General features: G+C 42.4%; 1 protein-coding gene across 5 annotated transcripts in view; it reads right to left on the reverse strand.

The window, feature by feature from the left end:
- Positions 1–27,500, reverse strand: part of LOC128690283 (potassium voltage-gated channel subfamily KQT member 1) — an 840,902-nt gene that overhangs the window by 208,213 nt on the left and 605,189 nt on the right. For 4 of the 5 annotated variants that reach the window (XR_011392684.1, XM_070090551.1, XM_070090547.1 and 1 more), the window contains one exon: positions 7,196–7,323. Coding sequence is in view for 4 of the 5 variants with exons in the window: in XM_070090551.1 (XP_069946652.1) it covers positions 7,196–7,323 (128 nt within the window). In the remaining variant the exon portion in view is untranslated. Of the gene's footprint in view, positions 1–7,195; positions 7,324–16,373; positions 16,502–27,500 lie in introns of all 5 variants that reach the window. The other variant, XM_070090549.1, reaches the window with a different exon arrangement.

Here is a 27,500-nt window from a genome sequence, read left to right on the forward strand (position 1 = left end):
TATCATACCTCGCCTTAAAACTATGTATGGTTCCTGCCTCTACCACATCACCTTCTAGGCTATTCCATGGCCTGACTACTCTATGACTGAAGAAATACTTCCTAACATCCCTTTGATTCATCTGAGTCTTCAACTTCCAATTGTGACCTCTTGTGTCTGTGTCCCATCTCTGGAACATCCCGTCTTTGTCCACCTCGTCTATTCCGCGCAGTATTTTATATGTCGTTATCATGTCTCCCCTGACCCTCCTGGCCTCCAGTGTCGTCAGGCCGATTTCCCTCAACCTTTCTTCATAGGACAATCCCCATAGCTCTGGGACTAGTCTTGTTGCAAACCTTTGCACTTTCTCTAATTTCTTGACGTGCTTGACTAGGTGTGGATTCCAAACTGGTGCTGCATACTCCAGTATGGGCCTGACGTAGATGGTATACAGAGTCTTAAACGAATCCTTACTGAGGTATCGGAACGCTATCCGTAGGTTTGCCAGGCGCCCGTATGCTGCAGCAGTTATCTGATTGATGTGCGCCTCAGGAGATATGGTCGGTGTTATACTCGCCCCCAGATCTTTTTCCTTGAATGAGGTTTGCAGTCTTTGGCCATCTAAACTATATTGTGTGTGCGGTCTTCTTTGCCCTTCCCCAATCTTCATGACTTTGCATTTGGCAGGGTTAAATTCAAGGAGCCAGTTGCTGGACCAGGCTTGTAGTCTGTCCAGGTCTCTTTGTAGTCCTGCCTGATCCTCGTCCGATTTGATTCTTCTCATTAACTTCACATCATCCGCAAACAAGGACACTTCTGAGTCTATCCCTTCCATTATGTCGTTCACGTATACCAATTACAGCACAGGTCCTAGGACTGACCCCTGTGGAACCCCGCTTGTCACAGGCGCCCACTCTGACACCTCGTCGCGTACCATGACTCGTTGTTGCCTCCCTGTCAGGTATTCTCTGATCCATTGCAGTGCCTTTCCTGTTATGTGTGCCTGATCCTCTAGCTTTTGCAGTAACCTCTTGTGAGGAACTGTGTCGAAGGCCTTTTTGCAGTCCAAAAAAATGCAGTCGATCCACCCCTCTCTCTCGTCTTACTTCTGTCACCTTGTCATAAAACTCTAGTAGGTTTGTGACACAGGATTTTCCCTCCCTGAATCCATGCTGGTTGTCAATTATACACTTGTTTCTTTCCAGGTGCTCCACCACTCTCCTCCTGATCTTCTCCATGACCTTGCATACTATACACGTTAGTGATACAGGTCTGTAGTTTAGTGCCTCATGTCTGTCTCCCTTTTTAAAAATTGGGACTACATTTGCCATCTTCCATACCTCGGGGAGTTGCCCGGTTTCAAATGATGTGTTGAAGATCTTTGTTAATGATACACGCAATATCTCTGCTCCCTCTTTAAGGACCCACGGAGAGATGTTGTCTGGACCCACCGCCTATGAGGTGTCAAGTTCGCATAGCAGCTTCTTCACCTCCTCCTTGGTTATATGTACCTCATCCAGCACTTGCTGGTGCACCCCCCTGCTCTGATTTCCTGGAGTCCTACTGCTTTCCACTGTAAATACTTCTTTAAATCTTGTGTTGAGCTCCTGACATACCTCCCGGTCGTTTCTTGTGAATTCCCCATCACCCTTCCTCAGTCTGATTACCTGGTCCTTGACTGTTGTTTTCCTCCTGATGTGGCTGTACAACAGCTTCGGGTCAGTCTTGACTTTCGATGCTATGTCATTTTCGTATTGCCGCTGAGCCTCCCTTCTTATCTGTGCATATTCGTTTCTGGTTCTTCGGCTAATCTCTATTTTCCTGAGTTCTCTGTCTTCTGTACCTTTTCCATTCTCTAGTACACCTAGTTTTTGCCTCCCTACACCTTTGGGTGAACCAAGGACTCGTTCTGTTCTTCCCATTATTTCTGTTTCCCTTTCCCTTAGGGACAAACCTCTCCTCTGCCTCCTTGCATTTTGTTGCCACATAGTCCATCATTTCTTGTACTGGTTTTCCTGTCAGTTCCCTCTCCCACTGAATGTCTTGAAAGAAGTTCCTCAAGCCTGAGTAGTTCCCCCTTTTGTAGTTTGGTTTTCCCACCCTATTCCTGCTGCTCTCTCCACTTGGAGCTCAACTATGTAGTCGAAGCACAGAACCACATGATCACTAGCTCCCAGGGGCCTTTCATACATGATATCCTCGATGTCAGAACTACTCAAGGTGAATACAAGGTCCAGTCTTGCTGGTTCATCCTCTCCTCTCTCTCTGGTAGTGTCTCTAACATGTTGATGCATGAGGTTTTCCAGTACCACATCCATCATCTTGGCTCTCCATGTTTCGGGACCCCCATGGGGCTCCAGGTTTTCCCAGTCAATCTCCTTGTGATTGAAATCACCCATAACTAGTAACTTTGCTCCCCCCATGTGAGCTCTCCTGGCCACCTCGGCTAGTGTGTCGACCATTGCTCTGTTGCTCTCATTGTATTCTTCTCTTGGCCTCCTGCAGTTCTGTGGTGGGTTGTACATTACTGCAATTATCACCTTATGTCCCTCAGACTGGATTGTTCCTACTAAGTAGTCCCTTTCGCCCATGCCATCCATTCCTTCCATGTGCGTGCGTGTGTGTGTGTGTGTGTGTGTGTGTGTGTACTCACCTAATTGTGGTTGCAGGGGTCGAGACTCAGCTCCTGGCCCCGCCTCTTCACTGATCGCTACTGGATCCTCTCTCTCTCTGCTTCCTGAGCTTTGTCATACCTCTTCTTAAAACTATATATGGTTCCTGCCTCCACTACTTCACTTGCTAGGCTATTCCACTTGCTGACAACTCTATGACTGAAGAAATACTTCCTAACGTCCCTGTGACTCGTCTGAGTCTTCAGTTTCCAGTTGTGACCCCTTGTCCCTGTGTCCCCTCTCTGGAACATCCTATCTCTGTCCACCTTGTCTATTCCCCGCAGTATCTTGTATATGTGTGTGTGTGTGTGTGTGTGTGTGTGTGTGTGTGTGTGTGTGTGTGTGTGTGTGTGTGTGTCTGTGTGTGTGTGTCTGTGTGTGTGTGTCTGTGTGTGTGTGTCTGTGTGTGTGTGTCTGTGTGTGTGTGTCTGTGTGTGTGTGTCTGTGTGTGTGTGTCTGTGTGTGTGTGTCTGTGTGTGTGTGTCTGTGTGTGTGTGTCTGTGTGTGTGTGTCTGTGTGTGTGTGTCTGTGCGTGTGTGTCTGTGCGTGTGTGTCTGTGCGTGTGTGTCTGTGCGTGTGTGTCTGTGCGTGTGTGTCTGTGCGTGTGTGTCTGTGTGTGTGTGTCTGTGTGTGTGTGTCTGTGTGTGTGTGTCTGTGTGTGTGTGTGAACTCACCTGATAGTACTTACCTATTTGTGTTGCAGGGGTCTTGCTACTAGGTCCTCTCTCTCCCTGCCCCATGAGCTCTATCATACCTCGCCTTAAAACTATGTATGGTTCCTGCCTCCACCACATCACTTTCTAGGCTATTCCACGTGACTGAAGAAATACTTCCTAAAATCCCTTTGATTCATCTGTCTTCAACTTCCAATTGTGACCTCTTGTGTCTGTGTCCCATCTCTGGAACATCCCGTCTTTGTCCACCTCGTCTATTCCGCGCAGTATTTTATATGTCGTTATCATGTCTCCCCTGACCCTCCTGGCCTCCAGTGTCGTGGCCGATTTCCCTCAACCTTTCTTCATAGTGTAGCTCTGGGACTAGTCTTGTTGCAAACCTTTGCACTTTCTCTAATTTCTTGACGTGCTTGACTAGGTGTGGATTCCAAACTGGTGCTGCATACTCCAGTACGGGCCTGACGTAGATGGTGTACAGAGTCTTAAACGAATCCTTACTGAGGTATCGGAACGCTATCCGTAGGTTTGCCAGGCGCCCGTATGCTGCAGCAGTTATCTGATTGATGTGCGCCTCAGGAGATATGCTCGGTGTTATACTCACCCCCAGATCTTTTTCCTTTAGTGAGGTTTGCAGTCTTTGGCCATCTAAACTATATTGTGTCTGCGGTCTTCTTTGCCCTTCCCCAATCTTCATGACTTTGCATTTGGCAGGGTTAAATTCAAGGAGCCAGTTGCTGGACCAGGCTTGTAGCCTGTCCAGATCTCTTTGTAGTCCTGCCTGATCCTCGTCCGATTCGATCCTTCTCATTAACTTCACATCGTCTGCAAACAAGGACACTTCTGAATCTATCCCTTCCGTTATGTCGTTCACGTATACCAAGAACAGCACAGGTCCTAGGACTGACCCCTGTGGAACCCCGCTTGTCACAGGCGCCCACTCTGACACCTCGTCGCGTACCATGACTCGTTGTTTCCTCCCTGTCAGGTATTCTCTGATCCATTGCAGTGCCTTTCCTGTTATGTGTGCCTGGTCCTCTAGCTTTTGCAGTAACCTCTTGTGAGGAACTGTGTCGAAAGCCTTCTTGCAGTCCAAAAATACGCAGTCGATCCACCCCTCTCTCTCTTGTCTTACTTCTGTCACCTTGTCATAAAACTCTAGTAGGTTTGTGACACAGGATTTTCCTTCCCTGAAACCGTGCTGGTTGTCAATTATACACTTTGTGTCTGTGTGTGTGTAAATGATATTTTCCACAGGTTTGTACTGTGGTTAAGAGGTTGTAAAAGATTTGGCTCCCAAGTGACCAGTTTATAAGTGCTAATGTTTAACTTGGGGTGTTGTAACTGAGAGATGTCCTGTTCATTCAAATCTTCAAATCTGTGAATTTTTTAATTCCAGCAAATCGATTATCCAGTTATCAATTTTTTTTAACACATTGGCCATCTTCCACCAAGGCAGGGTAACCCCAAAAAAGAAAAATCACTTTCAACATCATTCACACAATCACATTCTCTGAAGAGGCATGCAGATATGACAGTTCAGATGTCATTCCAAACAGCAAATATCCCAAATCCCTCCTTTAAAGTGTAGGCACTGTACTTCCCATCTCCAAGACTCAAGTCCAGCTAACCAGTTTCCCTGAATCCATTCACAAAACATTACCCTGCTGACACTCCAACAGCTCAAGTTCCAAAAAACATTTGTTTCCAATCATGCCTATCTAACATGCTCACACATGCCTGATGTATGTCTAAGCCCCTTGTACATGAAAACTTTTACTCCCCTCCTTCCATCCTTTCCTAGGTGACCTCTACCCCTCCTCTACAGATTTATACACCCTCCAAGTTGCCGTATTTTGCTCCATCCTCTCTAAATGACCAAACCATCTCGACCCTGCTCAGCCCTCTGAATAATACTTTTAATAACTCAATATCTCCTCCTAATTTCCACACCATGAATTCTCTGCATAATATTTATACCACACATTGCCCTTAGACAACATTTCCACTGCCTTCAGCCTCCTCCTTGCTGCAGCATTTACAATTATTTGTATGAAATGAAACGTTTAAATTATGCATTATATTTCTCCTTTTGTTTTTGCTAAATGCACTGGTTTTTTGGTACATAGCCAATTGGGGCACATACGGTATGATTTTTTTTTGGTAAAGATTAATCAAGAAATGTGGATATTTTACCAAATCTGGCACTGTTTTATTTATATAGGAATAACAACACTTTTTCTTAGATTTTAGAGTAAATTTTTCTAATACATGACCATTTGGTTCATGCATGGTATGGTCTTTTGTTATTGTAAAAGTAATTCATAAAATAACAATTTTCAGATTCTGGCTGTATGTTAAATAGTCGAGAGGATGGGAAAAGCTAGAGTAAGGGAGGAGAAAGGAGTAGTTTGCTTATCACAGGATCTTAACAGATTTGTATTATGCATGTTGAACCCTAACATGACTCGTGGGTGGGGGGGAGGTAATTGTGTTCCAGATAATGAAATGGTTGCATAATTTAATTACGACAATTATTTTCTTTAACACATCGGCCATCTCCCACCAAGACAGGGCGACCCATAAAAGAAACACTTTCACCATCATTCACACACAATCAATGTTTTTGCAGAGGCACTCAGATACAACAGTTTAGATGTCACTCCAAACAGTCAATATCCCAAACTCCTCCTTTAAAGTGCAGCATTGTACTTCCCACCTCCAGGACTCAAGTTCAACTAACTAGTTTCCTCGAATCCCTTCATAAATGTCACTTTGCTCATACTCCAACACCACGTCAAATCGCAAAAAAAAAACAAAAAACTTGCCTCCAATTGCTCCTAACATGCTCACTGGATGTCAAAGACCCTCGCATACAAAACCTCTATTACCCCTTCCCTCCATCCTTTCCTAGGATGACCCTTATCCCACCTTCCCTACACTCTAGATTTTTTTGCCCAAGGCATCCTATTTTGTTCCATCCTCTCTAAACTTCCAAAACCACCTCAACAACCCCTCTTCAGACCTCTGAATAATACATTTAGTAACCCTGCACCTCCTCCTAATTTCCAAGCTATGAATTCTCTGCATAATATTCACATCACACATTGCCCTCAGACAAGACCTCTCCATTATCTCCAGTCTTCTCCTTGTTGCAGCAATCACACAAGCTTCACACCTGCTTCCATACATAACATTCTTGGTCTCCACAGGTGTCTCAATGTAACACTCACCTTTACCATCATCAATTCTATGGTTTACCTTATCTTTCATAGGCTCCCAAATATATGAACACATTCACTTCCTCCATACTCCCTACCTCCAATCTGATATCCAATCTTTCATTACCTAAATTTTTTGTTATCCCTTCACCTTCTCTTACCAATGTTCACTTTTAATATCCTTCTTTTACATACCCTCCAAAATTCATCCACCAATCTTTGCAACTTCTTTTCATCATCTCCCAAAAGCACAATGTCATCTGCAAAGAGCAACTATGACAACTTCCACTTATGTTAGATTATCTCCCAATCCCACATCTCTCCCAACACCCCTGCATTCACTTAATACACCATTAATAAATACTGTATTAAACAACCATGGTGACATCACACATCTTTGTTGAAAGCCTACTTTTACTGAAAAATAATCTCCCACTCTCCCACATATATTTTCACTTGAGCCTCACTATCCCAGGACGACCCCTATCCTGCCTTCCTTCCACTACAGTATTTAATTATTTATATTTATTTCAAGACTATTTTTGGGTACAGTCAGCAAATGTTTATGAAAAGTCCAACTTACAGTCCATAAAATGGTGATGCACATTTTACAAGTCTAGGCATCTACAATAGACCGAATCTGCTGACTCACCTCCCATGCAGGTATTTAACTCTTGTTAGGAGATCTGCATGGCCCGAGGAATATTGTTCTATTACATCTTTAACATCATAGGGTTTTAGGGCCTCTTTGAACTTACGTCTGGCTAGGAAGTACCTAATCTGAAGAAGGAAGAGAGTACGACAGTTTAGGACAGGGGAAACAAGGATGTCTAGGACCTTTTAAGGTTATTTTCCAACCGTATTTAGTCACTGTGTAAGGTTGGTTTTTTATGCAGTTAATGTTTATAGGTGATATATTTAAAATAAGTTCCCAACACTTGTCTAAATCGGTTAGAAAATCCACTGCAAAGCTGGCAGTTGTGGGGTTAGGTTGGTAAAGAAAGTACTATGGCAGCTTGCACAGGTGCAGGATCTTCTCTGGCTATGTCCTTTGTTTGATAAAAAAAAATACTGTCATATTGTCTCCCTACCAAGCAGACACACGTGACAGATATACAATTAAAATTTGCAGTTCAAAATATTTTTTTTTTTTTTTAACTCCACAGCTATCTCCCACCAAGGGAGGGTTATTTATTATTAATTACCATCATATATTCTTAAATTCACAAAATGTGCCAAACCTGTAAGGGTCATAAAAGCTCAAGACTTAAAATACAAATGAACTGATTTTATTAAATTTACTGTCACATATGGCCAATATTCAACTATAAATAGTGTCATAACCTCTAGAATATTCATCTTTAGAACCATTGTAATACCACAAAAAAGTGGCAACATTAAATACAGGCCACTGCCATGCCTTAAATAGGTATTACTCAATAAAATATAATGAGAGACTTTTCTACAGAGGAAAAATAAAGATAAAATATAGTTTTTTGCAGCTGGTCAGGGTTGCATCGAGAAGAAAACTCAAGGCATAATAGTTTAAAATATCTGGAATAAACTTTTACTAAATAATCTGGAAAATAAGAGGGATTAGTTTGGGTGATTACAGCATCATTTTTATTCTGACGAATCAGAAGGAAGGGGGGGGATGGGGAATACTATTTTTGCATTTAATATGCAAAAATCACTCTTACAAACATAATAAAGTTTGTATCACTTAATGATTGCCTTTCAGTGACATTCTACTGTATAACCGTGATAAACTGCTAAAGGTGTGTCGACTCATACCAGGAGTCACAGTCAAATGTCATTAAGGCTAAAAGCATTAACACCAGCGTTCTCAAAGTACACACTTTTTTAGTGGAAATTAACAAACCTGCAAAATGTTTATACATTATTTTATAAAATGAAGTATATAGTCAAAGTAACTGAAGTATTGTACAATATATGTTGATCTCGTAAACCTTATCTATAAAAAAAATATGCTGATATACAAATGCAATGCTAATAAAAAGCAAATACAAGAAACTTATCTAAAGATGAACAAAAAAAATAAGGGCAGTGGAAGCAATTAAAACAAGGGTAATGCATTCAAGCAGCAAGGTTGCCAAATATCACTTATTTATTTCTCTTTACCCATTCACATTTTAATATTTTTATAACACTTTCCCTCCAGCCTTTCCTATTTTTGTCTCTTTCATCATCATTCTGATATACAATACGTCTCACACCAGGGCTGACATGATGGTAACAATACATGGTCTTATCACTCTTATATACAGTGGACCCTCGCCTAAAGAACGCATCACATAACGTTAAATCCGCCTAACGAAGTGTTTGAGCATAAAAGTTTTGGCCCGCGTAACGATAAATTCGCCCAACGTGATTCGCATGGGACGCGTCCCACGCGTGGCCTGAGCGCGCCTCAGCTGCCCCATGGGTGCAAGTGTTTACAAGCCAGCCAGTGCGGTCGCATCTACGCATACATTCGGTACATTTCACATTATCCCAGTGTTTTTAGTGCTTGTAGCTGCAATATAAGTCACCATGGGCCCCAAGAAAGCTTCTAGTGCCAACCCTGTGGTAAGAAGGGTGAGAATTATAATGGAAATTAAGAGAGATAATTGCAAAGTACGAAAGTGGTGTGCGTGTCTCGGAGCTGGCCAGGTTGTATACCAAACCCCAATCAACCATCGTTACAATCTTGGCCAACAAAACAGCAATCAAAGAAGCTGCTCTTGCAAAAGGTGCAAGTTTGCTTTCGAAACAGAGATCGCAAGTACTCGAAGATGTTGAGAAACTGTTATTGGTGTGGATAAACAAAAATCAGATAGAAGGAGATAGCATCTCTCAAGCGATCATACGTGAAAAGGCTAGGAAGTTGCATGACGATTTAATTAAAAAAATGCCTGCAACTAGTGATGCGAGTAAATTTAAGGCCAGCAAAGGTTGGTTTGAGAGATTTAAGAATCGTAGTGGCACACACAGTGTGATAAGGCATGGTGAGGCTGCCAGTTCGGACCAAAAAGCGGATGAAAAATATGTGCAGGAATTCAAGGAGTACATAGAGGCTGAAGAATTGAAACCCCAACAAGTGTTTAATTGTGACGAAACAGGCCTGTTTTGGAAGAAAATGCCAAACAGGACCTACATTACTCAGAAGGAAAAGGCACTCCCAGGACATAAGCCTATGAAAGACAGGCTTACTCTTTTGTTGTGTGGTAATGCTAGTGGTGATTACAAAGTGAAGCCTTTATTGGTGTATCACTCAAACTCCCAGTGTGTTCAGGAAAAACTATGTCCTCAAGGCGAATTTGTGTGTGATGTGGAGGGCAAACAGTAAGGCATAGGTCACTAGGGACTTTTTCTATGACTGCTTTCACTGTGTGTTTGCCCCCACTGTGAAAAATTACCTCCTGGAAAACAAATTGGACCTTAACCCTTTCAGGGTCCGTCCCGTAGATCTACGGCTTTACGTTCAGGGTTCAAACCGTAGATCTACGCCATGAGCTCAGCTCACGCTGATAAACTGTGAGTGGTAAATTTGGGCCTAGATATGAGAGAATATATCTATGTGGTATGTGTGCACCACATAAAACAAATCCTGCAGCACACTGTGTATGAGAGAAAAAACTAAGGCTGTGATTTTCGATTAAAACAGCGACTTTGCAGTGTTTTTTGTATGTTTTTTAAATTTGTATTTGCGATTTCTTGGTCTCATTTGATAGAATGGAAGTCATATTACAGAAATAGAGATGATTTTGATTGGTTTTAGCACTGGAAACGGCTTGAAACTGAGCTCAAAGTAGCGGAAATGTTAAATTTTTGCCGATGTTCAAGAGTAAACAAACGACCTCACACGTCTAATACACGCCAGCTGGTGGGTCTAATATACATTCACAAATGTGGTGATGATATTTATACAATTATTACAATATTGCATAACAGTAAATCTTCTATTTTTTGGTGTGAATAAAAGTTCATTATGTTAATAAAAAATCAAAATGGAATTTATTTGTCAAGCCTCAAAATGTAACTAAAGAACAGAGGAAATGTTAGTTTAGTGCCAGGAATACCTACATTGGTTTACTCTGGACCCTATTTTGAAATTGGAATATTTTGAACTGTGTTAAATTGGCCAAATTACCAATTTCCGATCACTTTATTTTGCTAGTTGAAACAGTTGACTTGGCGATTTCTTGTGCTCAATCGATAGAATAGAAGTAATACTAGTGAAATAGCTAAGAATTTGATCAACTGGAATAATGTAATTGGCCTAAAATGGGAGTCAAAGTCGGCAAAATCGCCGATTCGTAAATATCGCTGACACATCAAAATTCGCGAGAGCATAATTTCATCAATTTTCCATCAAATTTCATACTTTGTTTTATTACCTTCACAAAAAGATTCTCTACCATTTCATAAGAAAAAATAATTTTTTTTTTTTTTTTAAATTCTTGGACACTGGGGCACCACTTCAGATTTTGGCCTTGGACCCTGAAAGGGTTAAGTGCCTCCTGGTATTAGACAGTGCTCCTGGTCATCCTTCAAACTTGGCAGAGCGAATTTCTGGGGACATGAGCTATATCAAAGTGAAGTTTTTGCCTCCTAATACCACTCCTCTCCTGCAGCCCATGGACCAGCAGGTCATTTCAAGCTTCAAAAAACTCTACACAAAAGCTGTTTCGAAAGTGCTTTGAAGTGATCTCAGACACTCGATTGATCCTAAGAGAGTTTTGGAAAGATCACTTTAGTATCCTCAGTTGCATAAACCTTACAGGTAAGGCTTAGGAGGAAGTGACTAAGAGGACCTTCAACTCTGCTTGGAGGAAATTGTGGCCATAATGTGTAGAAGAGAGATTTTGAAGGGTTTGGGGTTAACCCTGAAAAGCCTATGCCAGTTGTGGATTCTACTGTGGCATTGGGGAAGTCCTTAGTTTTGGAGGTTAGTGGGGAGGATGTGGAAGAGTTGGTGGAGGAGGACAATGAAGAACTAACCACTGATGAGCTGTAAGAGCATCTGCAACAACAAGAGGCCACACCTGAGGAAACTGCTTCAGAGAAGGGGAGAGAGAAATTGAAGAAGTTGCCTACTTCAAAGATTAAGGAAATGTGTGCAAAGTGGGTTGAACTACAAACCTTTATGGATGAAAATCACCCTAAAACAGCTATTGCAAGCCGAGTTGGCAACCTGTTCAATGACAATGTTGTGGCCCATTTTAGGCAAATCTTAAAGGAATGCGAGGTACAGAGCTCTATGGACAGATTTGTTGTGCGACAGAGGTCCAGTGACTCAAGCTGGTCCTAGTGGCATTAAAAGAAGGGAAGTAATCCTGGAAAAGGACTTGCTACCTCAAGTCCTCATGGAAGTGGATTCCCCTTTCAAACATTAACAACTTCCACCATCTCCCCTCCTCCCATCCCTTCAATTATCACCAGATCTTCAATAAAGGTAAACATCAGGTATTCTTTATTCAGTACAGTAGTAATTGTGCATGTCTTCTTGTTTGTGTGTAGCAAAATGTATATTTCATGTGGTAAAAATTTTTTTTTCATACTTTGGGGTGTGAGGAACGGATTAATTTGATTTCCATTATTTCTTATGGGGAAAATTAATTCGGCTAACGATAATTTTGTCTAACGATGAGGTCTCAGGAACGGATTAATATCGTTAGGCAAGGGTCCACTGTAATTGTTACAAAAAAGTGCCAAAGCTGTGGAGGTCATAAACCACTAATGCAAAGGAAAGCCACAGGTAGGGGAAAAATGTGAAGATTGTATACTCATTTGCTAAAAAGTATAGTCTGAGTACACACAAGTTTGTTTAGTAATCTAAAATCAGAGTTGACAAGTTTGTTAATCAATCATAGTATCTGCAACGAAGGTGGGAGCTTTCTGAGCGAAGAGCAAGCAAAGCGAGTACAAAAAGGTGCTGAAAGAGACCAAAAATGAATTCAATAAGCTCTTGATAAACTTCACAGAAGGAAGTGGAATAAGAAGCTATAAATGGAAACCAGAATGTCAAATAAACCAGAGGGATTTAAGAAGTTTTTTTTTTTCAGTATAAGGGTAATGCACTAGGAGGGGAGGTATTGGAGACTAAGTAGCTCTATTGCACAAATTGAAATGCAGATACAGCAAAGCCTAAGAGGGTTGGCTTTTATCATATAAAATTGAGAGTCCTACTGCCCAATGACACCAACTTTCCTTTTACTAATACACAAGCATGACAAGTTTAAGAGCATAAGAAAGAAGGAACACTGCAGCAGGCCTACTGGCCCATGCGGGGCAGGTCCATGTCAATCCCCGGCTTGGACCAATGGCCCACCCAGTCAGACCACCTCCACTGAAGGAAGGAGCACGGCATCTGACCTAGTAGCACAAGCTAATCAGATCCAACTCGCACCCACCCACACCCATTCATATATTTATCTAACCTATTTTTAAAACTACACAACATCTTAGCTTCTATAAAGGTACTCGGGATTTTGTTCCACTCATCCACAACTATTACCAAAACAGCGCTTTCCTATATCCTTCCTGAATCTGAATTTTTTCAGCTTAAAACCATTGCTGATTATTATAATCAAAAAGAAGCACTAAGCCACAAGGACTATACAGAAAACCACTGCTGAGAGTCCTGTATAAGCTAGTTATTTTTAGCTTGCTATTTACATCCCCTTTATTCATTCTGTTTTCCATTTATACACTCAATCATATCCCCCCCTAATTCTATCCCTTTCTAGAGTGCAGATTCAGGGCCCTCAGCCTATCCTCAGAGGGAAGATTTCTGATACATGGGATCAACTTTGTCATCCTCCTCTATGTTTTCCACTGCATTTATATCCATTCTGTAATACAGTGACCAGAACTGTGAAGCATAATCTAAATCAGGCCTAACCAAGGATATATAGAGTTGAAGAACCACCTGAGGACTTCTATTATTAATGCTTCTTGATATGAAGCTTTATTGCAAACGCTTATACGTACACCGTTGTCTTGGCGTCAGGTTACTGCTAACCAGAACTCCTAAATCCTTTTCGCAACCAGTAATATTAAGATCTACATTATTTACTTTATATGTGGCATGGTTATTATCCAACATTTAGAACTCTGCATTTGTCTATATTAAACTGCATCTGCCACTTCTCTGACAATTGCATCAGTCTATTCATATCATCCTGGAGTGCTCTAATGTCCTCATTAGATTGAATTGGACGGCCTATTTTGGTGTCATCAGCAAATTTGCTTATGTCACTATTTATTCCCTTATCGATGTCGTTTATGTAAATTGTGAACAACAAGGGGCCCAACACTGACCGCTGTGGAACACCGCTTGTGACTTGCCCCCATTCTGATTTCTCCCCATTTATGCAAACTCTCTGCTGTCTATTTGTCAACCATGCCTCCACCCAGGAAAAAATTTCTCCTTCCATTCCATGTGCCTCAAGTTTCCTCAACAGCCTTTGATGTGGAACGCTATCGAAAGCCTTACTGAATCCATACGTACAATATATTCAATACCATGATCTACCTCCTCAAATACCTTAGTGACAAAAGTTAGTAAATTTGTAAGACAGGAACGCCCCTTTGTAAGACTGCGTTGTGATTCATTAATTAATTTATGCCTTTCAAGATAGCTACGAATTGCCTCGGCAATTATTGATTCCATAAATTTTCCCACTATGGAGTCAAGGCTTATTGGTCTATAGTTAGAAGCTAAGGACCTGTCACCTGCCTTGTAAATAGTAAAAAGTTTGAGATCAGTCCAATTACTGTATGACAATGAGCAATAAAAGTGGAAGAAATAATCATTAAAAGTATTGCCTGGTATAGGATAACTACAAAAATATGGGTGGTGGTGTATATAAAGTACATTGTCTGGTTTGGGGGTTGGTTAATAATAACCGACAAAAATTATAATGTCTCTGGTAAAGCGGACAAATAAACTAGGTTCTAATATATACAAGACCAAAGAAAATAAATGAGAAAAGTTCTTCACTGTACACTTCAAAGAGCAAATGAAGATTACTATAGTAATAATAAAACTAATAATTCATTATATTTAAATATAAATACTACTAAGGTAACTCAATAAATAGTTTAACACCAAATTTCCTTTGAGAACACACAGTCTCACATATTGTGCAGTCGTGAATCAGTCAGGTCAAGTCAAATTGTCTTCCACCTCTAAACTACATTATGTTTAACAATGTCTAAACCATAGAACAAGATATCCTCTATTTATAAGCTAACTTACTCAAACTCTGCTGCAAGTACCACCACCAGCAGTAGAGTAAGAACTATAATTTCCTCTGGCTGTTACTAGAGAAGAACTGTACCAACATGAAGCTACCAATGCACTGCTACATTTGGCTGCTGCTACTACTACTGAGTTGACTTTAAAGTCAACATACAATACTATTGCATAAAAGAGGCACTTTTGCAAAGTTAGATCATTTTATTGTGGATAAGGAAATTACATGTTGCTTATGTGTTTCTTTTATACATTTCTTGGTATTTTATACCTTATTTGTAGCATACAATACTATCACAATGCCATCTGTGTGCACATAAATTTAGTATAATTCTGAAAACAATTGTAGAGAGAACAGTTACACTGTACGATTTTAAGGAGATATGCAGAGATTAAGACTGAAGGAATCTTGAAGCAGGCCTTTCTCTGAAGCTTAAGAATATTTTAGGTACTGTATACAAGCTGGCTCTTCTAAAGCTCAAAAGATGCCAACATGCTTTAGTAATGCCAAAGATGCTATCTGATGACTTACTCCATGTTTATAAGTAGACTTATCACATGCTAAAGAAATACTTCAGTACATGAAAGAGGAGTCATTTTTGTGGTAAGAATACTGATGGAAGCTCAAAAAAATATTAAGCATGACTCTTACCAAACATATCCTTCTGGAATACAAATTTAAATACAGTAATTAATTGTTGCCCCTAGGACAGGACCAAATGACCAATTCAAAATACACACAGTGTATAAAAAGTTCCATTAGAGTAATTCCCTTACCACAAAAACACCCTGCAATTATATGTTAAAGAATTAACTTCAGCAGCACACATTAAACAAATGCACAGACAAAAAACAAACTCCTTTAAGTACCATAACTTGTGCAGTGTCAAACCACAATCAAACTGAACTAGCTTTAGTTTTCATGGTGTGAAATATTTTTACTGTAATTAAACACTAATAATTTAAAAGTAATGCAGTAGGTAGTAATGAAATGCTAGATTAGTGTTTCTGCTACCAGAAGGTAAATTATTCATAGTGGCACACCTTCAAAAAGGATTTAAGGGTCTGTTAATAAACTGCACGACAATTGGTAAAATAAAAAATTGTCTACTGAAAGCAGTAAAACAAATTATTTTAAAATCAATGAAAACAGAATACTGAGAAAATGAATTTAGAAAAAATGTAAGCAAATTAAGAGCAAGAATATAAAATTGAAGAATGTCTGAAAATGTATAAAGAATTAAAGACTGTGGAAAAGCATATTTGCTGAAGCAAATATAGGTACTGTATATAAATATCCAGTACTGAAGAGTACACAGTACTGATAAGAACATATTTAATTATGGATTTACTGTACTTACACACAATTTGTTTTCTGTTCAGGGGGTTTAGTGCTGCCATAATTTTCACTACACCAGTTTTTTGTAGACTACAAAATATTATAACATACTGGTAAAGAAAAGCTACTAGCTTTTTTTTATGCTTAAAGTAGTGTGTGAACATATAGTATTAAGGAGTGACAAGAAATGAGAATCAGTGGGTGGCTGTTGTGGGTCAGTTCAAGTACCTCCCCTGCAGAGTCTTGACACGGGACAGAAGATCGACGTGCCCCGCTGAATACTGCTCAATCACATCCTTTACGTCGTACGGCTTCAGTGCTTCCTTAAACTTACGCCGGGCCGTGAAATATTTGATCTATACCCAGGAAGGGAGACCAGTTAGTGTGATGGATGGGTATGGGGATGTTGGTTTTTCGAAAGAATGTGAGGTCTGAAAATTTTTGAATCTACAAACTTAAATCATCTATAAACAAACTGTGATTAAGAAGAAATTTAATTATGCCTAACAAAGAGGACACAGTAACTGAAGAAAGTAAGACAAAAATCATATCATACATGTTGCCTTATTTATCATAATTACCCTAGATCATCTGAAATAGTGGTTCATTATTAGAAACAAACCTGATTTTTACATTCAGCAGTAGAGAATAAGGTTAATGAACAAAAATAAGACAGATTTTCCCAAGATGCTGAATGTTAATTCAACATTGACCAACAGCAAAGTGACACAGGTGTTGGTAATGCATATTTAGTCTAGTACACTAGTTTCAGAAACAGACCAGTAGCTATCTGAAACATGTTGATCGTGACTTCCTGGTAGACTGACACAAGGTGTTTATAATAACGACACTGACTAGCACACTTAAGACTCAGATGTAATGATGACCCAGCACAGTGAAAATTTTATGTAGATGTTTGAAATTATGACCCAACCTAGGATATACCTGATGTACAGGTTGATAATTTATCCTAGGAGGCTTGTGGGACATGTAGGGGATATCAGTTCATTCAAACATCTAACACAGGTGCCAGTAACAATCAAATTTTGGAAATATCTGGCAATGTATAGGAAATCAAGGTGCAATAATAACAGTTCTAATTGTGAATTAAAATATTACCATATACAGAATTACGATGTACATTAAAATAAAAAGTGTTGCCTAGGTAACCAATTAAATGCTGCAGGATTAAAATAGATGTACGGCATTACTGCTTTGTTTTTGAAACCCTACATTTGTTAATGAATTTACACAAACCCTCTGTAAAACCCAACATCTAGTGTAACAGCAGATTAAAAACCTTATATTATTCTCTATCAGCAATGCAATTAAAATGTTCTGAGAAACTACACAGGTCCTAGGTACGAATGGGTAATGACATACAAAGATTTATTAATAGCTTAGTTTTAAGCTACGCTTTTCATAATTGGCTGACGTAGTTCCACCCCTAACCAACAGTGTTCCAGAGAATGGATACCACCAATATTTTCCAATTATGCTATTAAATTTAATAGTTTTAAAATGAGAAAAGAGTATTAAGCATATACAGAAGCAATTATTTGTAAGACAAGGCAATTATTGCTTACCCTGTTAAAATAATAACTTCAAAATTAATATATCTCTTTGTTTAGTCATACTTCATTTCATGTAATATTTTGCATTTTTGATATTTATGTTTCAGTGGATTTATCTAAAATTGTTAAGGTAGGAACATTTACCACTAAAACCTGTCCTTGGAATACATAAAACTGAATTTGCAGTATCATCTGCCCTGTGTTGTAAAATTATATACTATCAAATGTAAGATTTAAATTAGTTTATATTAACAAATTTTTTCCTTTAATCTATGTAAACTGGATTCTGATTAACTTAACATGCTGTGTAAAGCATTTTGATGTTAGAATTCCCACTCAATAGTACAGCATCTGGTGTCACCAATGATATGAAATCCTGCTGCTAGATATTTGTACAAGGAAAGCAGAGCACACTTCCGGTTGTCCCTTCTCTACAACTACCCCAACTGATCATTGCCACCAGAACCTCACAAATATGGCATGAAACTTACACATGTTAGCAACAAAATTTTGATTCATTAATATTTAGTGCTTTTGAACTCTTCAACATCTGGTTTGGTTTGTTAAGGTTTGTCAGGAAACAGGAGAAGTGCTTCCTGATCCGGGTCTCGGTCAGATGATGACCTGCCGCTATAGCTTTTGGTCATCTGAGGAAGACCTTCCGCTGGGTTACAGGTCCACCCCTTTAAAAATTATGGTTATGATTTATAACCATTTTTACAGTACTTGCACATCTCCAACATTTGAAAAGAATTTCTTAGATCACTGAAGTATAATAATAATTTCTTGTCACTGAAATTTATTCACCTATAAAAAGAATTCAGAGATAAAACTACAACAAATATTGAGTTTCATAAATTGTTCTAATGAGAATCGCTAAATACACAGGAGCCACGCCGAACATAAGGGAATGGGAAGCAATCAAATTCAATCCAAGGGAAGGTCAAGTCAAATTCCTTGGATCAAGAACCCTCCTTTGGAGGGTGAATTTCATAAAGATGAATGACTTCGAAACAGCTTACAGCAAAGTAGCTAGAATTTGCAAATTCAAAGTAATGGTTCTGGCAACTACTGCACCAGTTGAGAACAGATTCAGTTTTAATTATTCTATAGTATTTACAAAGCACTAGAACCTTTTGGCTATTAAGCACTTTAAACACATTCCATTTCTAATAAAATGTACAAGTTTACACAACAATTTTCTACTTGCCAGGCCAATTCACTCTCAGGTTATATAAATCATAACCAAAACTAGGAGTGTGCCAAACTATCGATATCAGTGGTTATTGGCTCATTTTCATACTATCAGGTGGTATCAGCTAATTTTGATGGTATCAATACAATTGGCAAAATTTTGAAATGCTCTGTTATCAATGAACTGTGACCAAATTTAGACAAAAGGTAACGTCCCAACCACTTATGCTGAGAGAGATGCTGGATCCTTAGTCTAACAAGCACCCTGTGAGGACAGTAGCACTCCTACCCCCAATCCCTGAACACAAACCCCCCATCACAGTGTTAATGTAACCCTATGTCAAGTTCTCTGCTTTGATATTAATCAAGAAAGCTTGCAATGCTTAGCCTTCCTCTCACTTCAAAAAGAATTACTATAAAATCTTCAGACAAAACTAAGTTTAAAACTTACAACAGTCAGTGTCAGGACATGTGGCACTGCTACTCGTGTCCACACATTCTTGTACAGCAAACAGCAAAACTTTTTCACCTCTTACTACTTTCTGTCATACAGGATGAACCCAAACACACACCCAGGTAAGACATGTTATATAATTATATGATGACAAGTGTGAGAGTGGGTGTATTCACCTGTGTGTGTTTGCAGGAGTCGAGTCATAGCTCCTGAACCCCCCCCCCTCTCCTTCTCTCTCTCTCTCTCTCTCTCTCTCTCTCTCTCTCCCTGCTTCACTTTCTAGGCTACTTCACTTCCTGAAAACTCTATGACTGAAGAAATCATTCCTAACATCCCTCTGACTCATACAAGTCTAACTTCCAATTGTGACCCCTTGTTTCTGTGTCCCATCTCTGGAATACCCTTTCTTGGTTAACCTTCTCAATTCCTTTGAGGTATCAAGAGTGTGTGTGTTGAGTGTGTGTGCATGTGGGGTGTGTGCACGTGTGGGGTGTGCGCGCGTGTGGGTGTGTGCGTGTGGGGTGTGTGCATGTCGTGTGTGTGTGTGTGTGTGTGTGTGTGTGTGTGTGTGTGTGTGTGTGTGTGTGTGTGTGTGTGTGTGTGTGTGTGTGTGTGTGTGTGTGTGTGTGCGCGCGCGCGCGCGCATCTGCGCGTATGTGTGCACGCACATGTGGGGTGTGTGTGTGTGTACTCGCGTATTTGTACTCACCTATTTGTGGTTGCAGGGGTCGAGTCATAGCTCCTGGCCCTGCCTCTTCACTGATTGCTACTAGGTCCTCTCTCTCCCTGCTCCATGAGCTTTATCATACCTCGCCTTAAAACTATGTATGGTTCCCGCCTCCACTACTTCACTTTCTAGGCTATTCCACGGCTTGACTACTCTATGACTGAAGAAATACATCCTAACATCCCTTTGATTCATCTGAGTCTTCAACTTCCAATTGTGACCTCTTGTGTCTGTGTCCCATCTCTGGAACATCCCGTCTTTGTCCACCTCATCTATTCCGCGCAGTATTTTATATGTCATTATCATGTCTCCCCTGACCCTCCTGGCCTCCAGTGTTGTCAGGCCGATTTCTCTCAACCTTTCTTCGTAGGACAATCCCCGTAGCTCTGGGACTAGTCTTGTTGCAAACCTTTGCACTTTCTCTAATTTCTTGATGTGCTTGACTAGGTGTGGATTCCAAACTGGTGCTGCATACTCCAGTATGAGCCTGACGTTAATGGTATACAGAGTCTTGAACGAATCCTTACTGAGGTATCGGAACGCTATCCGTAGGTTTGCCAGGCACCCGTATGCTGCAGCAGTTATCTGATTGATGTGCGCCTCAGGAGATATGCTCGGTGTTACACTCACCCCCAGATCTTTTTCCTTGAGTGAGGTTTGCAGACTTTGGCCATATAAACTATATTGTGTCTGTGGTCTTCTTTGCCCTTCCCCAATCTCCATGACTTTGCATTTGGCAGGGTTAAACTCAAGGAGCCAGTTGCTGGACCAGGCTTGTAGCCTGTCCAGGTCTCTTTGTAGTCCTGCCTGATCCTCATCCGATTTGATTCTTCTCATTAACTTCACATCATCCGCAAACAAGGACACTTCTGAGTCTATCCCTTCCGTTATGTCATTCACATATACCAAGAACAGCACAGGTCCTAGGACTGACCCCTGTGGAACCCCGCTTGTCACAGGCGCCCACTCTGACACCTCGTCACGTACCATGACTCGTTGTTACCTCCCTGTCAGGTATTCTTTGATCCATTGCAGTGCCTTTCCTGTTATGTGTGCCTGATCCTCTAGCTTTTGCAGTAACCTCTTGTGAGGAACTGTGTCGAAGGCCTTCTTGCAGTCCAAAAAAATGCAGTCGATCCATCCCTCTTTCCCTTGTCTTACTTCTGTCACCTTGTCATAAAACTCTAGTAGGTTTGTGACACAGGATTTTCCCTCCCTGAAACCATGCTGGTTGTCAATCATACACTTGTTTCTTTCCAGGTGCTCCATCACTATCCTCCTGATGATCTTCTCCATGACCTTGCAAACTATACACGTTAGTGATACAGGTCTGTAGTTTAGTGCCTCATGTCTGTCTCCCTTTTTAAAAATTGGGACTACATTTGCCATCTTCCATACCTCGGGGAGTTGCCCAGTTTCAAATGATGTGTTGAAGATCTTTGTTAATGGTACACACAATATCTCTGCTACCTCTTTAAGGACCCACGGAGAGATGTTGTCTGGTCCCACCGCCTTTGAGGTGTCAAGTTCGCTTAGCAGCTTCTTCACCTCCTCCTTGGTTATATGTACCTCATCCAGCACTTGCTGGTGCACCCCCCCTGCTCTGATTTCCTGGAGTCCTGGGGGTGAGTATAACACCGAGCATATCTCCTGTGTGTGTGTGGGGTGTGTGTGTGTGTGGGGTGTGTGTGTGTGTGTGGGGTGTGTGTGTGTGTGTGGGGTGTGTGTGTGTGTGTGTGTGTGGGGTGGGTGTGTGTGTGTGTGTGTGTGGGGTGTGTGTGTGTGGTGTGTGTGTGTGTGGTGTGTGTGTGGGGTGTGTGTGTGTGGGGTGTGCGTGTGTGGGGTGTGTGCGTGTGTGGGGTGTGTGCGTGTGTGGGGTGTGTGCGTGTGTGGGGTGTGTGCGTGTGTGGGGTGTGTGCGTGTGTGGGGTGTGTGCGTGTGTGGGGTGTGTGCGTGTGTGGGGTGTGTGCGTGTGTGCGTGTGTGGGGTGTGTGCGTGTGTGGGGTGTGTGCGGTGTGGGGTGTGTGTGCGGTGTGGGGTGTGTGCAGTGTGGGGTGTGTGTGGGGTGTGTGTGCGGTGTGGGGTGTGTGTGCGGTGTGGGGTGTGTGTGCGGTGTGTGGGGTGTGTGGGGTGTGTGTGGGGTGTGTGGGGTGTGTGCGTGTGTGGGGTGTGTGCGTGTGTGGGGTGTGTGCGTGTGTGGGGTGTGTGCGTGTGTGGGGTGTGTGCGTGTGTGGGGTGTGTGCGTGTGTGGGGTGTGTGCGTGTGTGGGGTGTGTGCGTGTGTGGGGTGTGTGTGTGTGTTTGTGTGGGGTGTGTTTGTGTGGGGTATGTGTGTGTTTGTGTGGGGTGTGTATGTGGGGTGTGTATGTGTGTGTTTGTTTGGGGTGTGAGGGGTGTGTGTGTGTGTGTGTGTGTGTGTGTGGGGGGGTGTATGTGTGTGGGGTGTGTGTGTTTACCTGGAGTTTACCTGGAGAGAGTTCCGGGGGTCAACGCCCCCGCGGCCCGGTCTGTGACCAGGCCTCCTAGTGGATCAGAGCCTGATCAACCAGGCTGTTGCTGCTGGCTGCACGCAAACCAACGTACGAGCCACAGCCCGGCTGGTCAGGAACAGACTTTAGGTGCTTTTCCAGTGCCAGCTTGAAGACTGCCAGGGGTCTATTGGTAATCCCCCTTATGTATGCTGGGAGGCAGTTCAACAGTCTCGGGCCCCTGACACTTATTGTATGGTCGCTTAACGTGCTAGTGACACCTCTGCTTTTCATTGGGGGGATGTTGCATCGTCTGCCAAGTCTTTTGCTTTCGTAGCGAGTGATTTTCGTGTGCAAGTTCGGTACTAGTCCTTCTAGGATTTTCCAGGTGTATATAATCATGTATCTCTCCCGCCTGCGTTCCAGGGAATACAGGTTCAGGAACCTCAAGCGCTCCCAGTAATTGAGGTGTTTTATCTCCGTTATGCGCGCCGTGAAGGTTCTCTGTACATTTTCTAGGTGTACTCACCTATTTGTGGTTGCAGGGGTCGAGTCACAGCTCCTGGCCCCGCCTCTTCGCTGATTGCTACTAGGTCCTCTCTCTCCCTGCCCCATGAGCTCTATCATACCTCGCCTTAAAACTATGTATGGTTCCTGCCTCCACCACATCACTTTCTAGGCTATTCCATGGCCTGACTACTCTATGACTGAAGAAATACTTCCTAACATCCCTTTGATTCATCTGAGTCTTCAACTTCCAATTGTGACCTCTTGTGTCTGTGTCCCATCTCTGGAACATCCCGTCTTTGTCCACCTCGTCTATTCCGCGCAGTATTTTATATGTCGTTATCATGTCTCCCCTGACCCTCCTGGCCTCCAGTGTCGTCAGGCCGATTTCCCTCAACCTTTCTTCATAGGACAATCCCCGTAGCTCTGGGACTAGTCTTGTTGCAAACCTTTGCACTTTCTCTAATTTCTTGACGTGCTTGACTAGGTGTGGATTCCAAACTGGTGCTGCATACTCCAGTATGGGCCTGACGTAGATGGTGTACAGAGTCTTAAACGAATCCTTACTGAGGTATCGGAACGCTATCCGTAGGTTTGCCAGGCGCCCGTATGCTGCAGCAGTTATCTGATTGATGTGCGCCTCAGGAGATATGCTCGGTGTTATACTCACCCCCAGATCTTTTTCCTTTAGTGAGGTTTGCAGTCTTTGGCCATCTAAACTATATTGTGTCTGCGGTCTTCTTTGCCCTTCCCCAATCTTCATGACTTTGCATTTGGCAGGGTTAAATTCTAGGAGCCAGTTGCTGGACCAGGCTTGTAGCCTGTCCAGATCTCTTTGTAGTCCTGCCTGATCCTCGTCCGATTCGATTCTTCTCATTAACTTCACATCGTCTGCAAACAAGGACACTTCTGAGTCTATCCCTTCCGTTATGTCGTTCACGTATACCAAGAACAGCACAGGTCCTAGGACTGACCCCTGTGGAACCCCGCTTGTCACAGGCGCCCACTCTGACACCTCGTCGCGTACCATGACTCGTTGTTTCCTCCCTGTCAGATATTCTCTGATCCATTGCAGTGCCTTTCCTGTTATGTGTGCCTGGTCCTCTAGCTTTTGCAGTAACCTCTTGTGAGGAACTGTGTCGAAAGCCTTCTTGCAGTCCAAAAATACGCAGTCGATCCACCCCTCTCTCTCTTGTCTTACTTCTGTCACCTTGTCATAAAACTCTAGTAGGTTTGTGACACAGGATTTTCCTTCCCTGAAACCGTGCTGGTTGTCAATTATACACTTGTTTCTTTCCAGGTGCCCCACCACTCTCCTCCTGATGATCTTCTCCATGACCTTGCATACTATACACATTAGAGATACAGGTCTGTAGTTTAGTGCCTCATGTCTGTCTCCCTTTTTAAAAATTGGGACTACATTTGCCATTTTCCATACCTCAGGGAGTTGCCCAGTTTCAAATGATGTGTTGAAGATCTTTGTTAATGGCTCACACAATATCTCTGCTCCCTCTTTAAGGACCCATGGAGAGATGTTGTCTGGTCCCACCGCCTTTGAGGTGTCAAGTTCGCATAGCAGCTTCTTCACCTCCTCCTTGGTTATATGTACCTCATCCAGCACTTGCTGGTGTGCCCCCCTGTTCTGATTTCTTGGAGTCCTACTGGTTTCCACTGTAAATACCTCTTTAAATCTTGTGTTGAGCTCCTGACATACCTCTCGGTCGTTTCTTGTGAATTCCCCATCACCCTTCCTCAGTCTGATTACCTGGTCCTTGACTGTTGTTTTCCTCCTGATGTGGCTGTACAACAGCTTCGGGTCAGTCTTTACTTTTGATGCTATGTCATTTTCATATTGTCTCTGAGCCTCCCTTCTTATCTGTGCATATTCGTTTCTGGCTCTTCGGCTGATTTCTTTATTTTCCTGAGTTCTCTGTCTTCTGTACCTTTTCCATTCTCTATTACACCTAGTTTTTGCCTCCCTACACCTTTGGGTGAACCAAGGACTCGTTCTGTTCTTCCCATTATTTCTGTTTCCCTTGGGAACAAACCTCTCCTCTGCCTCCTTGCATTTTGTTGCTACATAGTCCATCATTTCTTGTACTGGTTTTCCTGTCAGTTCCCTCTCCCACTGAATGTCTTGAAGGAAGTTCCTCATGCCTGAGTAGTTCCCCCTTTTGTAGTTTGGTTTTTCCCAGCCTATTCCTGCTACTCTCTCCACTTGGAGCTCAACTATGTAGTCGAAGCACAGAACCACATGATCACTAGCTCCCAGGGGCCTTTCATACATGATACCCTCGATGTCCGAACTACTCATGGTGAATACAAGGTCCAACCTTGCTGGTTCATCCTCTCCTCTCTCTCTGGTAGTGTCTCTAACATGTTGATGCATGAGGTTCTCCAGTACCACATCCATCATCTTGGCTCTCCATGTTTCGGGACCCCCATGGGGCTCCAGGTTTTCCCAGTCAATCTCCTTGTGATTGAAATCACCCATAACTAGTAACTTTGCTCCCCCCATGTGTGCTCTCCTGGCCACCTCGGCTAGTGTGTTGATCATTGCGCTGTTGCTCTCATCGTATTCTTCTCTTGGCCTCCTGCAGTTCTGTGGTGGGTTGTACATTACTGCAATTATCACCTTATGTCCCTCAGACTGGATTGTTCCTACTAAGTAGTCCCTTTCGCCCATGCCATCCATTCCTTCCATTTTCTCAAAACCCCACTGGTTTTTAATGAGCAGTGCAACTCCTCCTCCCCCTCTCCTCCCTCTGTCTTTCCTGAAGATTTGATATCCGGATGGAAAGATTGAATCTGTTATTATTCTGGTGAGTTTTGTTTCTGTGAGTGCTATTATGTCTGGGGATGTCTCTTTGATTCTTTCGTGCCACTCCTCATACTTGTTTGTTATTCCATCTGCATTTGTATACCACACCTTCAACTTCTTTTCTAAGACTGTAGTCTGGGAAGTATATTGGGGTTGGGGAAGTGGGAGACCTGGTAAGGAACTATGGGTTGTTGCTGTGGGGGTGAAGTTTGTAATGTAGTGGGTGGGGGCATTGGATGTGGCATGGGTGTTTTGATTTAGAGTGTTTGGTTGCACTGGGGTTGACCTGGTTGGGAGGCTTCTATAGAAAGTTGTGAGGGAGGCTGTATTAGATCTTCTTCCTCGGTCTGGGATCTCCTGTCTGTCTTCTCCATCCCCTCTCTTTCCTCCTTTCGCCTTTGTACCATCTCTCTCAGTTTCTTCCTTTCTTCTTGTGTTCTGTCGCGGTCGAGATACACCCTCCTGTATGCCGTCATGTCCCTTAATCGTGCTTTCTCCTGCAGTATCCTGGTCCGAGTTGCTTCTGCCTTGAAGGTCACTCTCACTGGCCGGGTTCTTTTTTTTACAAACCCCCCTATTCTCCGAAAATTTTCCAGCTGGGTCATATCGTCTTCTCCTATTGCTTTCATGATGCTTTCAATTGCTTTTTTTTCCCCTTGTTTTCTTGCTTCATATGTTTCCCCTTCGACTTCCTGGAGCCCATACACAAAGACTGACCTCACCCTTTCATTCTCCCACTGCATATCCCTGTGTATCCCCTCATTTAATTTGGTTTCCTCCACTGCAGCTTTCCTTTCATCAGTTTCACTGGCTAATGTACTTGGGCTCAGTGGCCTGTCATTTTCCCTTCTCGGCTTTCCTTGGGCTCTGTTGTTGGCTGTTAGGGCCTCCACATAAAGCTTAGCTCTTTCATTTGCTACAGTCTCCTCTGATAGAGCATCTCCATGCAGTTGTGCCCCTTCTTTCCCTACAGTCCCCTTATTTGTGGCTGAGGTAGCAGTCTCTGATGTCAATCCCAAAATGTTCTTTAGTTCTTTATGCTGTTTCAGATTTTTCAGTTCCTCTTCTAAACTCTGTATCCTAGCTTCTGCTGTTTTGACATGCACCTCCCACTTCCTGCTTTCCATATCTATCCTCTCTTCCATTCTCATGCTAAGTTCTTCTAGTTTCTTTTCCCATTCATGATCCCTTTTTATGAGCTCTGCTGCCCAATCTTCCTTTGCATTTTCCTCCTCCTGTCCCTTGGTTTTTCTTGTTGCTCTCTGGCAACCCATTTTTGTTTTATCCTGATTGCCTCAGAGTGGGAAACCTATGTAGTTCTGTATGTTAGGTTAGTAGTGTGTGTGTGAGTGTGTGGGGGGGGAAGTAGTGGAGGTGTGTGTGTGTGTGTGTGTGTGGTGTGTGGTGTGTGTGTGGGTGTGTGTGGGTGTGTGTGGGTGTGTGTGGGTGTGTGTGGGTGTGTGTGGGTGTGTGTGGGTGTGTGTGGGGTGTGTGTGGGGTGTGTGTGGGTGTGTGTGGGTGGGTGTGGGTGTGTGTGGGGGTGTGTGGGTGTGTGTGGGTGTGTTTGGGTGTGTGTGGGTGTGTGTGGGTGTGTGTGGGTGTGTGTGGGGT

This window comes from Cherax quadricarinatus, chromosome 32 (genome assembly GCF_038502225.1).
Source record: "Cherax quadricarinatus isolate ZL_2023a chromosome 32, ASM3850222v1, whole genome shotgun sequence".
Taxonomy (NCBI): domain Eukaryota; kingdom Metazoa; phylum Arthropoda; class Malacostraca; order Decapoda; family Parastacidae; genus Cherax; species Cherax quadricarinatus.